This window comes from Chiloscyllium plagiosum, chromosome 7 (assembly GCF_004010195.1).
Source record: "Chiloscyllium plagiosum isolate BGI_BamShark_2017 chromosome 7, ASM401019v2, whole genome shotgun sequence".
NCBI lineage: Eukaryota > Metazoa > Chordata > Chondrichthyes > Orectolobiformes > Hemiscylliidae > Chiloscyllium > Chiloscyllium plagiosum.
The window spans coordinates 65,525,429-65,545,090 of NC_057716.1; the positions used below are offsets into that span (position 1 = coordinate 65,525,429).

General features: G+C 40.3%; 1 protein-coding gene across 2 annotated transcripts in view; it reads right to left on the reverse strand.

Moving 5' to 3' along the window:
• lrp2a (low density lipoprotein receptor-related protein 2a) overlaps positions 1-19,662 on the reverse strand; it is a 333,042-nt gene that overhangs the window by 20,786 nt on the left and 292,594 nt on the right. For both annotated transcript variants that reach the window (XM_043693942.1, XM_043693941.1), the window contains 6 exons: positions 15,017-15,237; positions 11,365-11,544; positions 7,968-8,087; positions 4,874-4,961; positions 1,170-1,237; positions 255-372 (listed from right to left, as the gene is read on the reverse strand). In XM_043693942.1, coding sequence (XP_043549877.1) covers positions 255-372; positions 1,170-1,237; positions 4,874-4,961; positions 7,968-8,087; positions 11,365-11,544; positions 15,017-15,237 — 795 coding nt within the window. The remainder of the gene's footprint in view (positions 1-254; positions 373-1,169; positions 1,238-4,873; positions 4,962-7,967; positions 8,088-11,364; positions 11,545-15,016; positions 15,238-19,662) is intronic.

The following is a 19,662-nucleotide window of genomic DNA, read 5'->3' on the forward strand; positions in this document are numbered from 1 at the left end:
AAAGTATCTTTGTTTACAGATTGAAGCCTAGTCTTTCTGTGTAAAAGGGTGGAATAAAATGCACATGTATTTTTAACAAGTATATTTGTAATCTTAACAGTAGAAGAACACTTTTACAGACTCATAAAAGAAATGTTATATATCCAGTTAAACCAACAGTTTGCTACTCAATGGCATCATACACTGCTTGTATGTCATGACTTGAGTAAATCCTGGCTTCAATAAATACACAGAACTATAAAAAGAGTTGTCACCTTGTAAGCTTAGGAAAAGATGGCAAGATTGAGCCTGTCCGTCTATAATTCAGAAATGCACCACCAGCTAGTGCTCCCAGAATTAAGATGATAATAATGGTCAGTAAGACTGCAGTTGCTGCAATACAAAAAAAGCATATCAAAATTCCAGGAACCTTCATATTAAATGATTATCAAATACAATCATGGGATAACCTCTTAAAAATTAGACTGTGCCATTATATTTAGAAAAGCCTAAGTACAGATGTAAAATCAACTACCTACTAATTTAAGAAAGCAACTTACTTTGTTACTTTGCATGTTAATAACATTTTTTATGATTTATTTTATTTCTACACAATGCCCACTTGAGTTGTTCATAGATTTTTTTTCATCTATGTTCATAGATAAATAAGCATTTATTACTTAATTTCATAACTGTCTACATCATTGCATATTGAATGTTGGGAGATCTAAAAGTTTAAATGGTGAAAACACTTGTAGGAAACTTAGTTATTCTTAAGAGTTAATTTATCAGAATTGATGTTACTTCAAGGGAAGGCTTTTACACAAACTATGAATTCTGAGCATCTCTGGAATCTGCACTTTGCATTAAATACATTGACAAATAATTCTGAAAAATCCCAGTGATTCTCTTTATAGTAATCATTATTGTACAGTTAGTTGAGAGTGGATACTCACTTAGTTCACTGCTGTGAAATTTTAAATATTTTGCATTTCACAAAAGTTAAAGAAAAGAGCAAAAATATTCTATCTTCATTCAGATACGTCCCTTTTGTGGCCAACTGAAGCTCACATGAGTCATAAATTACATTGCTTGAAGTATAAAGTAATCATAAACTTCAGTGGCCAAGAATGAGGAGTTACATAGTGCCACTTAACATTTTAATTATTTTATGAACTTCTTATAAGTACCTGTTGAATGAGGTGGTGCTTGGGATCTTCCAGTCTGACAGTAGCTTCCTGTATATCCATAAGGACATCTGCAAGAACCATAAAATACTCATCAAATTTTTATTTTCTGCCAGTAGAAAATTTTCATCAGTCTAATTCGGGTCAGTTGGACAATTAGCTCTCGACAGATTGTAGCTTTAGCATTAGTTGCGTATGAAACCATGTTCCAGTTATTAGGTCTTGCTTTAATTTCAGAATTTGTCAATGGACTCATTGGGGTCAGCTACTTTGGAATAAGGTCATTCTGATCAGTGGTAAACCTAGGCCATTGTTTATTAATCATAGTAATCTCTCACTGCAGTACTAATTGATAACTAACTTAGAGTAGAAATGATCTTAAACAATAGGAAATTATTAAGGAAAAAAAATTGGAAAATATGTAGATAACGATCTGCAGACTTGAAAATAAAAGATTCAGGAGTCAGTTGCAAATAGAATATACATAGAGTCATAGAGATGTGCTGCACAGAAACAGACTTTTTGATCCAATGCATCCATGCCAACCAGATATCCTAAGTTATTCTAGACCCATTTGCCAGCATTTTGCCCATATTCTACTAAACCATTCCTATTCATATACCCATTCAGATGACTTTTAAATGCTGTAACTGTACCAGCCTCCACTTTCTTTGGCAACTCATTCCGTATGTGCACCATCCTTTGAGAAAAACGTTGCCCCTCAGGTTACATTTAAATCTTTCTCTTCTCACCTTAAAGCTATGCCATTTGGTTTTGGACTCCCCTGCCCTGGGAAAAAGATTTTGGGTATTCACCCTATCCATGCCCCTCATGATTTTATAAATCTGGATAAGGTTTATAAATCTCATGCTCTGATGCTCCAGGGAAAATAGCCACAGTCCTTGGGAAGTCATGTTATGGCTGTACAGGACATTGGTTAGGCCACTTTTGAAATATTGCCTGCAATTCTGGTCTCCTTCCTATTGGAAGGATGTTGTGAAACTTGAAAAGGGTTCAGAAAAGATTGACAAGGATGTTGCCAGGGTTGGAGGATTTGAGTTATCGAGAGAGGCTGAACAGGCTCTTTTCCCTGGAGTGTTGGAGGCTGAGGAGTGACCTTAGAGGTTTATAAAATCATGAGGGGGTGGTCAGAATAAATAGATAAAATTTTTCCCTGGGGTGGGGGAGTCCAGAATTAGAGGGCATGGGTTTAGGCTGAGAAGGGAAAGATTTAAAAGGGACCTAAGGGGCAACGTTTTCACACAGAGGGTGGTGCGTGTATGGAATGAGTTGCCAAAGGAAGTGGTGGAGGCTGGTACAATTGCAGCATTTAAAAGGCATCTGAATAGGTATATGAATAGGAAGGGTTTGGAGGGATATGGGCCAGGTGCTGGCAAATGGGACTAGATTAGATTAGATTAGATTTGGTAGGCATGGATGTGTTGGACTGAAGGGTCTATTTCCATGCTATACATGTTCATAACTCTATTCAGCCTCTCTCTGTAGCTCAAGGCCTCCAACCCTAGCAATATCCTTGTAAATCCTTTCTGCATGCTTTCAAGATTAACATAATCTTTCCTATAGCAGGGAAACCAGAATTTAACACAGTATTCAAGAAGTGGCCTAACCAATGTCCTGTACAGCGACAACATGATATCCCAAGTTCTATACTCAATGCACTGACCAATAAAGGCCAATGTACCAAACGCTTTGTTCACAACCCTGTCTACCTGTGACTCTACTTTCAAGGCAGTATGAACGTGCACCCCAAGGTCTCTTTGTTGGGAAACACTCCCCATTAAGTGTATACATCCTGCCCTGATTTGCCTTAGCAAAATGCAGCACCTCACATTTATCTGAATTAAACTCCATCTGCCACTCCTTGGCTCATCAGCCCATCTGATGAACAGCCTGTTGTATTCTGAGGTGACCTCCTTCACTGTCCACCACACCACAAATTTTGGTGTCATCTGCAAACTTACCAAACATGTATCCCTTTTTCACATCCAAATCACTTATATAAATGACAAAAACCTTTTTTAAGTTTAAATACACTCAAGGACTCTGCACCCATTGCTGTTTGTCATACGGAGTTTCAAAGATTTACAAAGGTCCTCAACTTCCTTCTCATCTCAGTCTTATAATTGGCATGCCTTATCCTGAGATTATCTCGACTCTACCGTGAGGAAAAAGTATCTATTAGCATGTATCCTGTCACGTTGCTTAAGAATCCTGTATGTTTCAAGGAGATCACTACTCATTATTCTAAATTCCAATGAGTAGAATCCCAATTGTCTAATCTTTGCTCGTAAAACCAGTGATCATCATTGTGAGCACTCTCTGAACTGTCCTTAAACAAGACAAGCAAAACTGCTCTCAGTACTCCAGATTTGGTCTCACCAGTATCTTGCAGAGTTGCAGTAATACTTCCCTACTCATTTTTCCAAACCCCTTGAAATAAGGGTCAGCAGTCTATGAGCCTTCCTGATTCCTCCTGCACAAGTCTGCTATTTTTCTGTGTTTCGTGCACAAGTGTCCCCAACTCCTTTTGTGTTACAACTTACTGCAGTTTTTCTCCATTTTAATAATACTGTTCTTTTGTATTCCCTTCCAAAATGAACAACTTTGCATTTTTTACACATCATACTCCATGAGCCAACTTTATGCCCATTTGTTTAATCTATCAATAACTCTCTGTAAATTGTTTCCTCTCACAAATTGTTGCCTTTCCATTGATTTTTGTATCATTTGTAAATTTGGCTACAGTACATTCACTTTCTTTCTCTGAGTCATTAATATATATTGCAAACAATTGCAGTGTCAACACAGGTCCCTGCGGCACCCTGCTGGTTTGAGATTGCCAGTCTAATGATACTAATTCATTGTTTAATTAGCATTGTAGTAGACCTCTTTTCTTCCTGCACTCTTTCTATCTCTATCGCCTTGAGACATGCTGGAAGAGTATATGGAATAGCCATGAACTGTGTGTCTAATCTCCTGCCCATGAAGAACCCTGATGAATTGGGACAGCCCTGCAGTGATGTAGATCAGTAACTGAATTTGGTTAAACTGATGTCATCATACTCCTTCAATAAGAATTTGACACTGTGATCTCTTCTTTTGGCCTTTCCATTAGCCTACAGGTACCTGAGTGTCTGGGCCAATTTTTTTCCTTATGATCCATGGGAGCCTCTCTGCAAAGCCAAAGTTGTATCACAGGCTTCAATCACCACTCATATTGAGATGATTATGCAATCTATCTATAAGCATATAGTTAGTAATCTCACACTACACCTCTTACTGCCTGCCACTGATGTACATTAAAACAATTTGCAGATTCACAGTCAATCTGTTTGACGATGCTATTTTTGAACTTGAGCAGCTCTAGCAGAATCTGAGAAGTGAAAGCAGATTTAATGCTTCAAGTCCAGTGACCCTTCTTCAGAACTGAAGTTTTGCTCCCAGGTTTGAAGAAGGGTGACTGGACACAAAGTGTTAACTCTACTTATTTCCTAACTTAATGAATAAGGACATATAACCATGAAATAACGTTCTCATGAAGAATTAAAATGCAATCAATTTACAATACTTTACAATGCAGGAAGTTTAAACACAAAATAAAACCTGTGAACCTCAGTATTCGAGACAGTGAACTACCCAATACAAATCAGACAATTTGACCATGAGTTTCATCATTTTCAGCTTACGTGCACTTTGTAGTATTTGTTTCAATATGACAAATTCCTTCATTCCTACATTTGCAGGCAGGTGGCATCGGTCGTTCCAGCTCAATGGCTGTAGACACAAATAAAACAAGAAAGGTCGCAAACTTTAGTGAGAAAACTGTCATATGGATGCAAATGAAAGTGGCTAGTACCTCTGGGACACCCGGACCAACCAACCCAACCACTCCGTGGCTCAACACTTCAACTCCCCCTCCCACTCCACCAAGGACATGCGGATCCTTGGACTCCTCCATCGCCAGACCATAGCAACACGACGGTTGGAGGAAGAGCGCCTCATCTTCCGCCTAGGAACCCTCCAACCACAAGGGATGAACTCAGATTTCTCCAGCTTTCTTATTTCCCCTCCCCCCACCTTGTCTCAGTCCCAACCCTCGAACTCAGCACCACCTTCCTAACCTGCAATCTTCTTCCTGACCTCTCCGCCCCCAACCCCACTCCAGCCTATCACCCTCACCTTAACCTCCTTCCACCTATCGCATTTCCAACACCCCTCCCCCAAGTCCCTCCTCCCTACCTTTTATCTTAGCCTGCTTGGCACACTCTCCTCATTCCTGAAGAAGGGCTCATGCCTGAAACGTCGATTCTCCTGCTCCTCGGATGCTGCCTGATCTGCTGCGCTTTTCCAGCAACACATTTTCACCTCCTACCATGAAGCCAATTTGGGATTCATTTAGCCAAATTAACTTGGACTCCAAGTGCTTTTACCTTCTTTATCAGATTTCCATGTGGGACCTTGTCAAAAGCTTTGCTGAACTCCATATGAACTATGCCAATTACATCTACACCTGATCACCCCCTGAAAAAAAATCAATCAAATTGTTTGGCATGGACTCCCTCAGACAAAGCCATGCTGCCTATCCCTGATTAAACCTTGCCTCTCTAAGTGAAGTTTCATGCGCTCCTTCAGAATTTACTCCAGTAGTTTCCTATCATTGATGTGGCACTAACTGGTTTATCCTTGAAAAGTTAAACCATATTAGCTGTCCTCCAATCCTCTGGCACCCCCCCTTGGAGCCAGAGAGGAATTAAAAAATTGAGTGTCTCTGTAATTTCCTCCCTCACTTCCCAAAGCAGCCTGGGACATAACCCATTGGGATCTTGAGATTTATCCAATTTTAAACCTGCCCAAACTCCAACACCTCTTCACTTCCTATGTCAATTTGCTCAAGCACCTCATGGTCACTGTCCGTAAATTTTGTACCTACATTCTCCTCACAAGTGAAGACAGAAATTAAGTCCTCAATTTCTGAAACCCTACCAGTGTCGTCTCGCCTTCACAGACAGATTGCCCTTTGTCCCTAATGGCTCCTTCTCTTTCCCTTCTTGAATGCTATGATGACCATCTTCATTCTGAATTCATCCCGGGCTTCTACAACCTATTCTCACATGATTGCTGATATTGGAGCCCATATGCTTTGTACTTTAGTGAATGTCTTCTCTCCTTTAATCATATTATTCTACCTTTTTCTCAAGCTATTCATGAATATTTTGTTTAGAGAGACATCCAGTGGTAGAACAAGGTTTGTTAAATCACCAGGAACCCCTTGGAGATCACTCCTTTGTGACCTAACTTTTGCAACGGTATCATCAACAAAGGTATGATGTGAAAGTGTCCGAAACAAAAAGACATGTTTCTTTATACAATGTCTTGATTGGAAGCCTCAAACTTTCCTCGTTTATATTTTGAAGCCAGCTTAATCCATCCATCCCTCCATTTTTTGTTTGAAGAAAAACTTGATCATTGTTTAATTGGCTGGCATATCAAAATTCACAAGGATTTCACCCACATTTACAATATAATAGAGTCTGCATCGATTCTTTTGTCAATATTTGATTACAAACCACTGAATTGTGATAAGCCTGTCATCAACTTTTTTTTGGAACGATACTGTGAAATCTTAGATTTTTATTGCATTATAAATTGTTTATCTTCAAAAATCTGCACCACCATTCTTGGCTGACATTAAAATACATAATTCCTAATTTTCTTGCTCATTTCAGTGTGAAAATTCTGATAAATCATCAAGGAACTAAGAGTCAATTCTGATGATTTACCTTCCAATTGAATTAACATGCTAGGCTTTCCTCTCTTTGCACATTAGTTTTTAGACACCTACCCAAACTGTGCAGAAAGGTTCCTTCAATTTCTTAATCTCCTTCTCTGACAGCTTTAATTCTGTAACTGCTGTCATTTTTTGTCTATTGTCTGATTTCAACAACTTTAACTTTGAACTGGGCTATGTATCTAAGGTACCTGGATGGTAAATGCAAAGAGTTTGGAATTTTAGTCTAAACCTCAGGTATTGAGTTTGACAAGATTGACCACTAGCTGAAAAATGTGGTGCTGGAAAAGTGCAGCAGGTCAGGCAGCATCAAAGGAGCAGGAGAATCGACGTTTCGGGCATGAGCCCTTCTTCAGCTCCCCCATTTTTCAGCTCTCATCTCCAGCATCTGCAGTCCTCACTTTCTCCAAGATTGACCATGAATCAAGTATATACGGCATATATTTTCAGTGCATCCACGAGATCAGAAAGAAATAACATTTAAGTAAATTGAATAAATACTTACTTTAAAATTCTGCATTTGATATAGTTGTTTGCTTTAACTAACACTGTCAGATCTAAATTACTTTCAGCAAGTTCCGAGGTGAGCTACAGAATATTTCAGAGTACAGAAATATAAATTGCACATAAAAAGTGAGGAAAGGTGGGTTTGCATTTGAAAGGAAAAGAGTTGGAGGGTTGACTTTTCACACTTTTCAACAAAATAGAAGTTATATACAACTTTTTAATTACAATGAAGGATTTCCAATACCAAGAATTAAAGGTTAAAAACTGGCAAAAGGAAAACAAGGAATAGAAAAGGCAGACCACTTTTTTTTTTAAACATTACCATAACATTATCCTAACTTTTATCACCTCACTTAAACCAACAGTTTAATTTATGTCAAATGTTAAGTTGGTTTATTGATTCATAACAAAAAGAGGTTTGTACAGTTCAGTAGTTTTTATCAGCAGTATTATTTTAAATAACCTGATTGATTAAATGCATATACCTGCATCACATTCTATAAGGCTGCCACCTCGAAACTGACTGCCTTGAGGACAAGCACAGGTGTACCCTCCTGGTCTTAGCAAACACAGATGACTGCAGACACCCTTGCAAGGATTAGGCACTGAAACAAGAAAGAAGACTTTAAAATTCCAAATATTTTATGAAATAACTGCCAAGTAAAATAGGTATATATAAATTAAGAGCAAGGTGACCCATAATTTCTGTAAAGAGCAGCCAAGAACATGCTGACAGTTGTGTATCCATTGACCAGAGCTTTTTGGAAGTTGTGGTGCTCTGTATCAGAAGGCTGGCAGTGACTGAGGCTGTTGCATCTGGCATTACTAAGAATATTTTGGATGTTAGTATGTTCATGCCTAATGCCCTGTATGGAATTCCACATCACCCCCATCCTGCTATCTGATATGAAGTGCAGGTTGCAGATGGTGTCACTACAGACCTCTTACTTGCCACTCTTTCCTCACTCCAAACTTTCTTTGCTGATGTTTTGCTTTCAGATATCCAATGCTTCCTGCATGTGTTTAATGAAGAACTACGATGAACTGACAATTGTAGCCACCAGCTCATATACTGGCATTACACAAACTTTAGCGTGTACTAAAAGTCAGGACCAGCATTTGATGAGTCATCAAGCATGTGTTGCGTACTGTCAATATGGGGAAAATGATGGTTATGTACCAGTTCACTGGAGTTCGAGATCACAGCCAAAAAGTTCTGCTAACTGGACTCAGATGAGACCTCAAAGTGTTGGACAAAGCAGGTGGCCATAGACATAGAGATGCTTAGTACAATGACAGATATGCCAAACAATTTGTCACTACTGATAAGACAGAAAAGTTGGCTCCAACATGCTCCCTAAACAGCCTTGGTGAGTAGGGCTTTTTACGAGTCCTTCTCCTCTTCCCTCTTTCTGCTGACTATGTTCCATTTCTAAGTCATGCTGTAATTCAAAGTGGCTTACAACCTCAGACCCATTCACTCAATGGGTTGGATACTTAATATTTAAGTATGCCTGGTGCTGTTGAAGATCTGAACCCCATTGAGGGGGGGGGGGTGTCTCTCATTTCCACGATTGGTCAATAAATACACCTGTAAACGACTCTTTGTCAATGATACAAGCAATCATTTATTCTTTGATTTGGCCGGGTTGGTAGACTCTGATCAGGCCAGAAGTATGATACTCCTAGACCACAAAAGAATCTGAACACTAACAGAGTTTTAATAGGGTTTATATACATTGTTCATAGCCTGACATGAAGCATGATTGCATAGTAACAACCAATCAGATTGCATAAATCCCTTATGCATTCTATCTTAGCTTATCACGATTTCTTGTAAACAACCTGTTCTTAGAATAGTCTTTGTCCTGCCTTGTGGTTAGGGTTAAACTGTTACTTCTGCAATTAATCAAACCAACATCAGTCTGTGGTTTCTTGTTTCTGTCTGATTCAGTGCAGTTTAACAATGCAGAAGCCATTTTGTGCAGCTCCTTCAGCCATTTTGTCCTACCTTCCAAATGCCCACATCCTTACTGCATGCCAAGGACTATTTGTATGCCATATGTAGCATGCAACATGAGAACTAATTGATCCCACAACTAACAGATCACAGTTGAGCATCCAGTCCTGCTGCATCAAGTTGTGAATGATGGTCGACAATTAAATAACTCACCAGTTGAGGTGTATCTACAAAAATCCTTATTCTCAATGACAGGAGCCTAGGATATCTATACAAGAGACAAACTTTAAGCATTTGCAGGTGTCGGCAGCCAAAAGTGCTGAGTGGACAATCCATCTCAGCCACATCATGAGGTCACCAGCACCACAAATGCATGTCTCCAACCAATTCAATTCACTCCACATGATATCGAGAAATAGTTTTTTTTTCATTCTTTCGTGTGTTCGGCCAGAATTTATTGCCCATCACTAATTTCTCAGAAGCCTATTCAGAATCAACCACATTGCTGTGGGCAGGAGTCACATGTAAGCCAGACTATGTAAAGCCTACACTTGACAGTTGAAGGCTCTGGATGCTACAAAAACTATAGGGGTTGACAATATCCTGGCAATTGTATTTAAGGCTTGTGCACTAGAACTAGCTATACCACTAGTCAAACTGCTCCATTACTGCTACAACACAGGTATCATTTCAGCAATGTGGAAAATTGCTTACAAATGAACTGTCAATAAAAAGCAGGACAAATCAAACCGAACAGTTACTGCCCCACAGTCTACTCTCAAAAAATGAAAATAATGATTGAAGGTGTTACTAACAATACTATGAAACAGTACCTACTCAACAATAACCTCTCACTGACACTCAATTAGGAAAGTATCAGGGTAATTTCAACTTATGGCTTTATAACAGCCTTGGTCCAAACATGGAAAAAAGGGGAAGTGAGAGTGACAGTCTTGACATCAAGACATCAAGACAACATTTGACTTAATATAGCATCAAGAATCCTTGGCAAAACTGAGGTCAACTGGAATCAGGGAGAAAATTCTCCACTGGTTGGAGTCATATGTACAGGATAAAACCTCAAACGTAGATGGTTGTTGCTGGAGGTCAATTATCTCAGCCCTAGGACCTCACTGCAGGAATTCCTCAAGGTAATGCCCTAGGCCCAACCATCTTCAGTGGTTTCATCAATGACTTTCACTTTATCATAAGGTCAGAGGTGCTGTTGATTGCATTATACGTGATTCTCCAGTTGGACACAATACACAAAATGATTGTGCCTACAATTACACTGACAAGCAATTTATGATTGTCATTTGAGTTCATGGTATGTACACACGCTGTGCCAGTTTCAACTCAACAAAATGGTGACAGCCATTCCCTGGTTCATTCCTCAGGCAATGCTTTGACCAATCAGACTCAATTTGCTTGGTTTAAATTACTGGTCAGCTATCATCTAGCTTGTACATTCTCCATGTAAACACCTCTACCAGAGTTCACTTATCAACCAATCAGCATGTTCTTCTCATATAGAATAAAAAGCTTGATCCCCTTTATACTGGCAACTTGTCCTGAAGGAAAGTACAAGATGAAAAATTTCTGCAAATTCAAATTGTATACAGCCAAACAACTACAAGTTGTTCTGTTATAACGTGTGTTTTGTCAACGTGAATTTGCTGTAATGTGATTGATGAATTGGGAACACTGTTTCTAAAGCAATTTATGATTTAAAATGTGAATTTTTAAAATGTGCATAGGCTGTGACGCAATTACAGAGACAACATAAATGCTGTTTCTAAAGCATGATTTGTCGATAACACAGTGTTGCACAAGAACACAACCATCATCTTCTAGAATTACTGACTGTATACAAATACTATGTAATTTTAGATAAAACCTCGTCTCAGATCACAGATTGTTACCTGAGTGATTGTAACGATGCTCCTGGTATATTCGAACTTGGGTTAGCCATGGGTTTACAGTCAGCACTTTTATCTTCTGACTGGTACCAAATTTATCTTGTTTCCAGACTTCACCATTTTCTTTTGATGTCCAGTACAGGTGATTTTCAAAAATATCAAGGCTGTAAGGATTGCCTAGGTCTGATAAAGTACATCAAGGATAATGTGTGAAATTAATTTAGCAAAACATCTTTTAAAGGACACACACTAAAAGGTCATTCAAATTTTTCTTCAACTGTACTTTTCAACCTGTTAAAGAGTAAAGCTGTCTGTGTGGAATTTTCCCATTCTCATCTGACTGTGCTGGTTTCCTTCAGGTGCTCTGGTTTCCTCCCATAGTACAAAGATGTGCAGGTTAGGTAGACTGGCAATGCTAAAATTGTCCATAGTCTGCAGGGATGTGTAGGTTAGGTGGATTAGCCATGGGAAATGCAGGGTTTTGGGGACAGCGTACAGTGGGGTGAGGGGTAGGTCTGTGTGGGATGGTCTTTGGAGGATTGATGTGAACTTGATAGACCAAATAGCCTACTTTCACACTAGAGATTTTATGATTTTTAAGCCCTTACCATCCAGTTTGAAACAGTTAGTAGTGGAAGGCAGTTATCTCTCTCTCTGGAGACGACGTTACCATTAACAACTGGAATTTTATTTTGAGGAGACAGGAGAATATGATTATACATTCAGGATTGATTTGGAGTCCCAATGCAGGGATGAAGAGAAATTCAATAGCACAATAAAGGCCAAAATTTAAATTGGGCATTTTTGATAAGGGATTACAGCTGTACTGAGGGATGATATTCCTGGAAATACATCCAGGGAAGTTATTTGGGTGAAACTGAGAAATAAGAAAGGAATGATCACCTTACTAGGATTGTATTATAGACCGAGGAGAAAGTGAGGTCTGCAGATGCTGGAGATCAAAGTTGAAACTTTATTGCTGGAACAGCACAGCAGGTCAGGCAGAGGAATGATCACCTTACTAGGATTGTATTATAGACCCCCTATTAGTCAGAGGGAAATTGAGAAACAAATCTGTAAGGAGATCTCAGTTATCTGTAAAAGTAATAGGTTAGTTATGGTAGGGGATTTTAACTTTCCAAACATAGACTGGGACTGCCATAGTGTTAAGGGTTTAGATGGAGAGGAATTTGTTAAGTTGTACAAAAAAATGTTCTAATTAAGTATGTGAATGTACCTACATTTTCAGCTCTGATCTCCAGCATCTGCAGTCCTCACTTTCTCCCCAAAAGTGCAAAACTTGACCTACTCTTGGGAAATAAGGCAGGGCAGGTGACTGAGGTGTCAGTGGGAGAGCACTTTGGGACCAGTGACCATAATTCTGTTAGTTTTAAAATAGTGAAGGAAAAGGACAGACCAGATCTAAAAGTTGAAGCTCTAAATTGGAGAAAGGCTAATTTTGATGGTTTGAGGCAATAACTTTCAAAAGCTGATCGAAGGCAGATGCTCGCAGGTAAAGGGACAGCTGGAAAATGGGAAGCCTTCAGAAATGAGATAACGAGAGTCCAGAGAAAGTATATTCCTATTAGGGTGAAAGGAAAGGCTGGTAAGTACAGGGAATGCTGATGACTAAAGAAATTGAGGATTTGGTTAAGAAAAAGAAGGAAGCATATGTCAGGTATAGACAGGATAGATCGAGTGAATCCTTAGAAGTGTATAACGGCAGTAGGAGTATACTTAAACAGGAAATCAGGAGGGCAAAAAGGGGACATGAGATAGCTTTGGCAAATAGTTAACAAAAATCCAAAGGATTTTTACAAATACATTATGGATAAAAGGGTAACTAGGGAGAGAATAGGGCCCCTCAAAGATCAGCAAGGCAGCCTTTGTGTGGAGCCGCAGGAGATGGGGCAGATACTAAACGAGTATTTTACATCGGTGTTTACTGTGGAAAAGGGCATGGAAAACATAGAATGTGGGGAAATAGATGGTGACATCTTATAAAATGTCCATATTACAGAGGAAGAATTGCTTGATGTCTTGAAACACACAAAACTGGATAAGTCCCCAGGATCTGATGAGGTGTACCCCAGAAATCTGTGAGAAGTGATTACTGGACCTCTTGCTGAGATATTGTATCATTGATAGTCACAGGTGAGGTGCCATAAGATTGGAGGTTGGCTAATGTGGTACCACTATTTAAACAAGGTGGTAAGCACAGGCCAGGAAACTATAGACCGGTGAGCCTGACGTCAGTGGTGGATAAGTTTTTGGAGGGAATCCTGAGGGACAGGATGCACATGTATTTGGAAAGGCAAGAACTGATTAGGGATAGTCAACATGGCTTTGTGCATGGGAAATCATGTCTCACAAACTTGATTGAGTTTTTTGAAGAAGTAACAAAGAGGATTGATGAGGGCAGAGCGGTTGACGTGATCTATCTGGACTTCAGAAAGACGTTCGACAAGGTTCCCCAAGGGAGATTGATTAGCAAGGTTAGATCTCATGGAATACAGGGTGAACTAGCCATTTGGATACAGAACTGATTCAAAGGTAGAAGACAGAGGGTGGCAGTCAAAGGTTGTTTTTCAGACTGGAGGCCTGTGACCAGTGGAGTGCCACAAGGATCGGTGCTGGGTCCATGACTTTTCATTATTTATATAAATGATTTGGATGTGAGCATAAGAGGCATAATTAATAAGTTTACAGATGACACCAAAATTGGAGGTGTAGTGGACAGCGAAGAGGATTACCTCAGATTACAACAGAATCTGGATCAGATAGGCCAATGGGTTGAGGAGTGGCAGATGGAGTTTAATATAGATAAATGCGAGATGCTGCATTTTGGGAAAGCAAATCTTAGCAGGACTTATACACTTAATAGTAAGGTCCTAGGGAGTGTTGCTGAACAAAGAGACCTTGGAGTGCAGGTTCATAGCTCCTTGAAAGTAGAGTCACAGGTAGATAGGATAATCCAAGGTTTGGTATGCTTTCCTTTACTGATCAGAGTATTGAGTACAGGAGTTGGGAGGTCATGTTGCAACTATGGTTAGACCAAGACATTGGTTAGACCACTTTTGGAATATGGCATGCAATTCTGATCTCCTTCCTGTCAGAAGGATGTTATGAAATTTGAAATGATTCAGAAACAATTTACAAGGATATTTCCAGGGTTGGAGAATTTGAGCTAAAGGGAGAGGCTGAACAGGTTGGGGTTGTTTTTCCTGGAATGTCAGAGGCTAAGGGGTGATGTTATGGAGGTTTATAAAATTATGAGGGGCATGGACAGGATAAATAGACAAAGTCTTTTCCCTGGGGTCGCGAGTCCAGAACTAGAGGACATAGATTTCAGGTGAGAGGGGAAAGATATAAAAGAGACTTACAGGGCAACTTTTTCATGCAGATGGTGGTACATGTATGGAATGAGCTGCCAAAGGATGTGGTGGAGGCTGGTACAATTGCAACATTTAAAAGGCATTTGGATGGGTATATGAATAGGAAGGGTTTGAAGGGATATGGGTCGGGTGCTGGCAGGTGGGACTAGATTGTCTTGGGATATCTGGTCGGCATGAATGAGTTGGACTGAAGGGTTTGTTTCCATGCTGTACATCTCTATGACTTTCATCTACCACAAAGAACTCTGCCAAAATCTCACCTCCATTTATAACCAGCTTTCTGTCACTGCCATCAAAGTTCATAGACTGTATGAGATTCTCTTTGGAGTCACTCCAGTAAACTCTGTCACCATTAAGATAATCTATAGTGAGGCCAGTAGGCCAACCCAAGTCACGGTTAACCAGCACATGCCGGTGCTGTCCATCCATCCAGGCACATTCTATTTTGGGAATTCTGCCCCAGTCTGTCCAGTAGAACAGCCTGAAATAAAAATTAAAAGCATATGTTAATGTATTTGCTGTATATTTGAAAAATTAAAATACATTTAAATTTTTTTTCATTTATGTGATGAGGGCTAGGCCGGCATTTATTGCCCATCCTTAATTGCACAGAGGGCAGTTAAGAGTCAACCATGTTGCTATGTGTCTGGAGTCATATGTTGGCCAGACCGGAGAAGAATGGTCATTTCCTTGTCTAAAGGACATTAATGAACCAGATGGGTTTTTCCAACAATGGATTCCAACAATACCACAAAGTCATTGACATCTCTTTAGCAGAGTCCATTAGCAGAGAAAGAATTTTCTATTTTGATACAGTTAGTTTTGTTCCCTAATTAAATGTATACTTTTGAAAGCACAGTGGAGTTAGTAATCCAGAAAGTCAACACCATAGAACCTAAGTGTCAGATACACTTTCCACCTCCATTGTTGCACATGTCAATGTTGGCAGCATCAGTGAAGGGACATCAAGATGCTGCCCATCCAAATCCTAGCCTAAGTTACAGGATAGTTCAGTTAAACAACAGCAAAAATGAGCTGACATGGTCACAGATTTGGATCCCAAGTTGAAAGGAAACTTAAGAAGTCTTAATTATTTGACAACCTAATGTTAAACTCATTTAAGTAACTGTCTTGTCCGTGCTTTAGACACTTTAACAATTTATGTATTTAAAACACTTCACAGCCATTGTTGTCCAGTTTCTAGCCCTTTCTCCAGACCAATAGCCAAACATTCCCTTTCCATACATTCATTTGTCTCTCATGGTGTCTGTGCACAGGTAGCAATAACCTGAGCTCCCATTTGTCTTCTTATGCACAACCCGCTAGTTTTTACAATCAAATATCACTGATTTGTTGGGATGGACCCACAAAACACCATCCTCACATTTGCCTGCCTGCGAGCTTTCTTGGGCAGACAGTTCCCATTCATTTCAAAGCTGCTTCTTATATCTAGCAACATTCTGTGCACAGATGGGCTGGTCTTATCCACGGAATGAAGACATGAATATTTGGTAGACAGGAATGTTCATGGCTGAATAATTTGTAACATCATGCACTGCCCTACTTCCTTCCCCATCAAAGTATGCCCAATGAGGCTTAAAGTGTGCTTGTACATAAAATACGTTTTATTTGTTTTTTGCCAATCTGATGGCTGCTGCTTTGTGTGCAGCCTCTATATTTTCTAATAGAATTTTCACAGTTTTCTCATGGCTGTGGGCTTTGACCTTAAGCTCAAATCCTTTTAAGGGTTTGATACCTTTTATGGGGGTCTGGTCATTAGAATGTGGCTGGGTGAATCCAGTTGAATTGGAGGGTGAGTTCCTTATGAACATGCGAACATAGGGTCAAACAACGTTTCAGGCTGAATTGTTTCGCTGGACAACCTTTCGCAGTATCACTTTGAGGCTACAATTCAGCTGCTGGTTTGAGGCTGATGGGAACGTGGAACCTTTGGCTGACACTCAACATATTCATCACTCCCTGGATTAGTTGGGCTGTGAAATGGGTCCAGGGGGAAAGTGAGGACTACTGGATATCAGAGTTGATCGTGTATTGCTGGAAAAGCACAGCAGGTCAGGCAGCATCCGAGGAGCAGGAGAATTGAAGGGCTCTTGCCAGAAACCAAAGGGCTGTTGCCTGAAACATCGATTCTCCTGCTCCTTGGATGCTGCCTGACCTGCTGTGCTTTTCCAGCGCCACACTCTCGACTGTGAAATGGGTCCCCGATCCAAATCTATACTGTGGGGAAAGCCCATCTAATGAGAACATGCTGAATTAAAATGCCTGCTGCAACTTTATAAGTGTTTGTTTGAATGGGGAGGGCCCCTACTATTTTCTAATAATGTTCATAATGACCAGGATACATGGAACTAAGACAGTCTACGTAAAGGACAGTCCATGGTTCTGCTATTGGCTAAGTAAGCTTTAACTTTACTTTATTGGCAAACTTATCCACTTTGTTCTGGGTGTTGGTACAAAAATATAATTCTTGACATAATGTTTAAGTCTTTTCCTACTTCCTTAATTCTGTCGGTCATGGTTTCTGTCCCTTGATGACCCTGGATATGGTGGCATTTATAAATCATTTGATCTCAGTTTCAGACCTGTACCTCGTACCGTCCATCTTTCAGAACAAATCTGTTCTTAATACTTAAGTCCTCCCATTTGCTATATGAGGTGGGGATTGTTTTCTCCTGTAATTGCTTTAACTCAGTGTCACTGATCTGAACTGTACCAGATCTTTGACCTTGGTTTGGCCCATAGCAACAACATCTATTTTTTCTGGAATGGGATGCAGCCATGGTTCTCCTTTGTTCCCCTTCACCAATTCGTTGGCCCTGTTGTTCCCAGTTGGAGAAGTTCAGTGGTGGGCACTAACCTTCATGACGCTGCATTCATGGCCGTGGGCAGTTTGGAGAATAAATTTGAGCAGGATTCAGACGGTAATAGTTTTTATTTGATTGACTTGATTTATTGTAGTCACATGTACCTAAATACAGTGAAAAGCATTGTTTTGCAAGCGGTATGGGGCAGATAATAGTGAACAAAGATGTACAGCAAGCTATGCAGGTTACACTGCACAGGAGGCACGTGAAGCAAAATCAACATTAGCAAGAGCAACATTATTTGAAGTTAGACAGTATATTTTTAAGTCTAATAATGGCAGGGAAGAAGCTGTTCTTGAACCTGCTTGTGCATGTGTTCAAGCTTCTGTCGAAGGAGGAGACTGTGGGACTGAATTACTGTGGTGAGACGGATCTTCGATAGAAATATAGAAGCATAGAAAATAGGTGCAGGAGTAGGCCGTTTGGTCCTTCCAGCCTGCACCACCATTCAATATGATCATGGCTGATCAGGCAATTTCAATATCCCATTCCCGCTTTCTCTCCATCCCCCTTGATCCCTTTAGCCACAAGGGCCATATCCAGCTCCCTCCTGAATATATCTAATGAACTGGCACCAACAGCTTCCTGTGGGAGAGAATTTCACAGGTTCACAACTCTGAGTGAAGAAATTCTTTCTCATCTCAGTCCTGAATTGCCTACTCCTTATTCTTAAACTTTGACCCCTAGTTCTGGACTTTCCCCACATCGGGATCATTCTTCCAGCATCTAGCCTGTCCAGTCCCATCAGGACTTTACATATTTCTATGAGATCTCCCCTCATTCTTCTAAATTCCACTGAGTACAAGCCCATTTGATCCAGTATTCCCTCATATGTCAGTTCTGCCATGCCAGGAATTAGTCCGGTGAACCTTCCCTGGACTCCCTCAATAGCAAGAATATCCTTCCTCAGACTGGGAGACCAAAACTGCACACGATACTCAAGGTGTGGCCTCACCAAAGCTCTGTTCTGCAGCAAGAAACTTTGGATGTAGGTTTGCTCGCTGAGCTGCAAGGTTCATTTCCAGATGTTTCATTACCCTACTAGGTAACATCTTCAGTGGGCCTCAGGCAAAGCAAAGCTGAGAATTCCTGCTTTCTATTTATATGTTTGGGTTTCTTTGGGTTGGTGATGTCATTTCCTGTGGTGATGTTATTTCCTGTGGTGAAGTCACTTCCTGTTCCTTTTCTCAGGGGGTGGTTGATGGGGTTTAACTCTGTGTTTGTTGATAGAGTTGTGGTTGGAACGCCATGCTGCTAGGAATTCTCGTGCGTGTCTTTGTTTGGCTTGTCGTAGGATGGATGTATTGTCTCAGTCGAAGTGGTGTCCTTCCTCATCCGTATGTGAGGATACTAGTGAGAGAGGGTCATGTCTTTTTGTACTAGTTGGTGTTCATGTATCCTTGCAAGGACTGTAACAAACACTACATTGGACAAACAGGCAGAAAGTCTGGAAATGAACCTTGCAGCTCAGCGGCAAACTTACATCCAAAACCTCAACCTGAGCTACAAATCTTCTCAAAACTTGCAGCAAGAAATCCTCACTTTGATATTGAAACCCTCTCACTATGAAGGACAGAATGCCTTTAGCTTTCCTCACCAATGATGTTGGCAGCCTGTCCACGGCAATGAGAAGCGTATATTGAGTCCAGGGATGGGAGGTTGGCTTCCTTAGTGATCTGGGCTGTGCACACAATCTTCTGCAGTTTCTTCTGGTCCTGGGCAGAGCAGTTGTCATATCAGACCTTTATGCACCTGGACAGTATGCATCTGTAAAAGTTGGTGAGAGTCCTAAGGGACATGCCGAATTTCCTGAGCCACTTGAAGAAGAGGTGTTATTGTGCCTTCTTGCCCGTTGCATTTATGTGGTACGTTATCAGTTATCGTCGCTTCTAGGAACTTGACGCTCTTGACCCTCTCCACCTCGGCTCTGTTGATGTAAATGGTAACGTGTCCGTCTCCTTTCATTCCGAAGTCAATGATCAGATCTTTTGTTTTGCCGACATTGAGTGAGGGGTTATTAT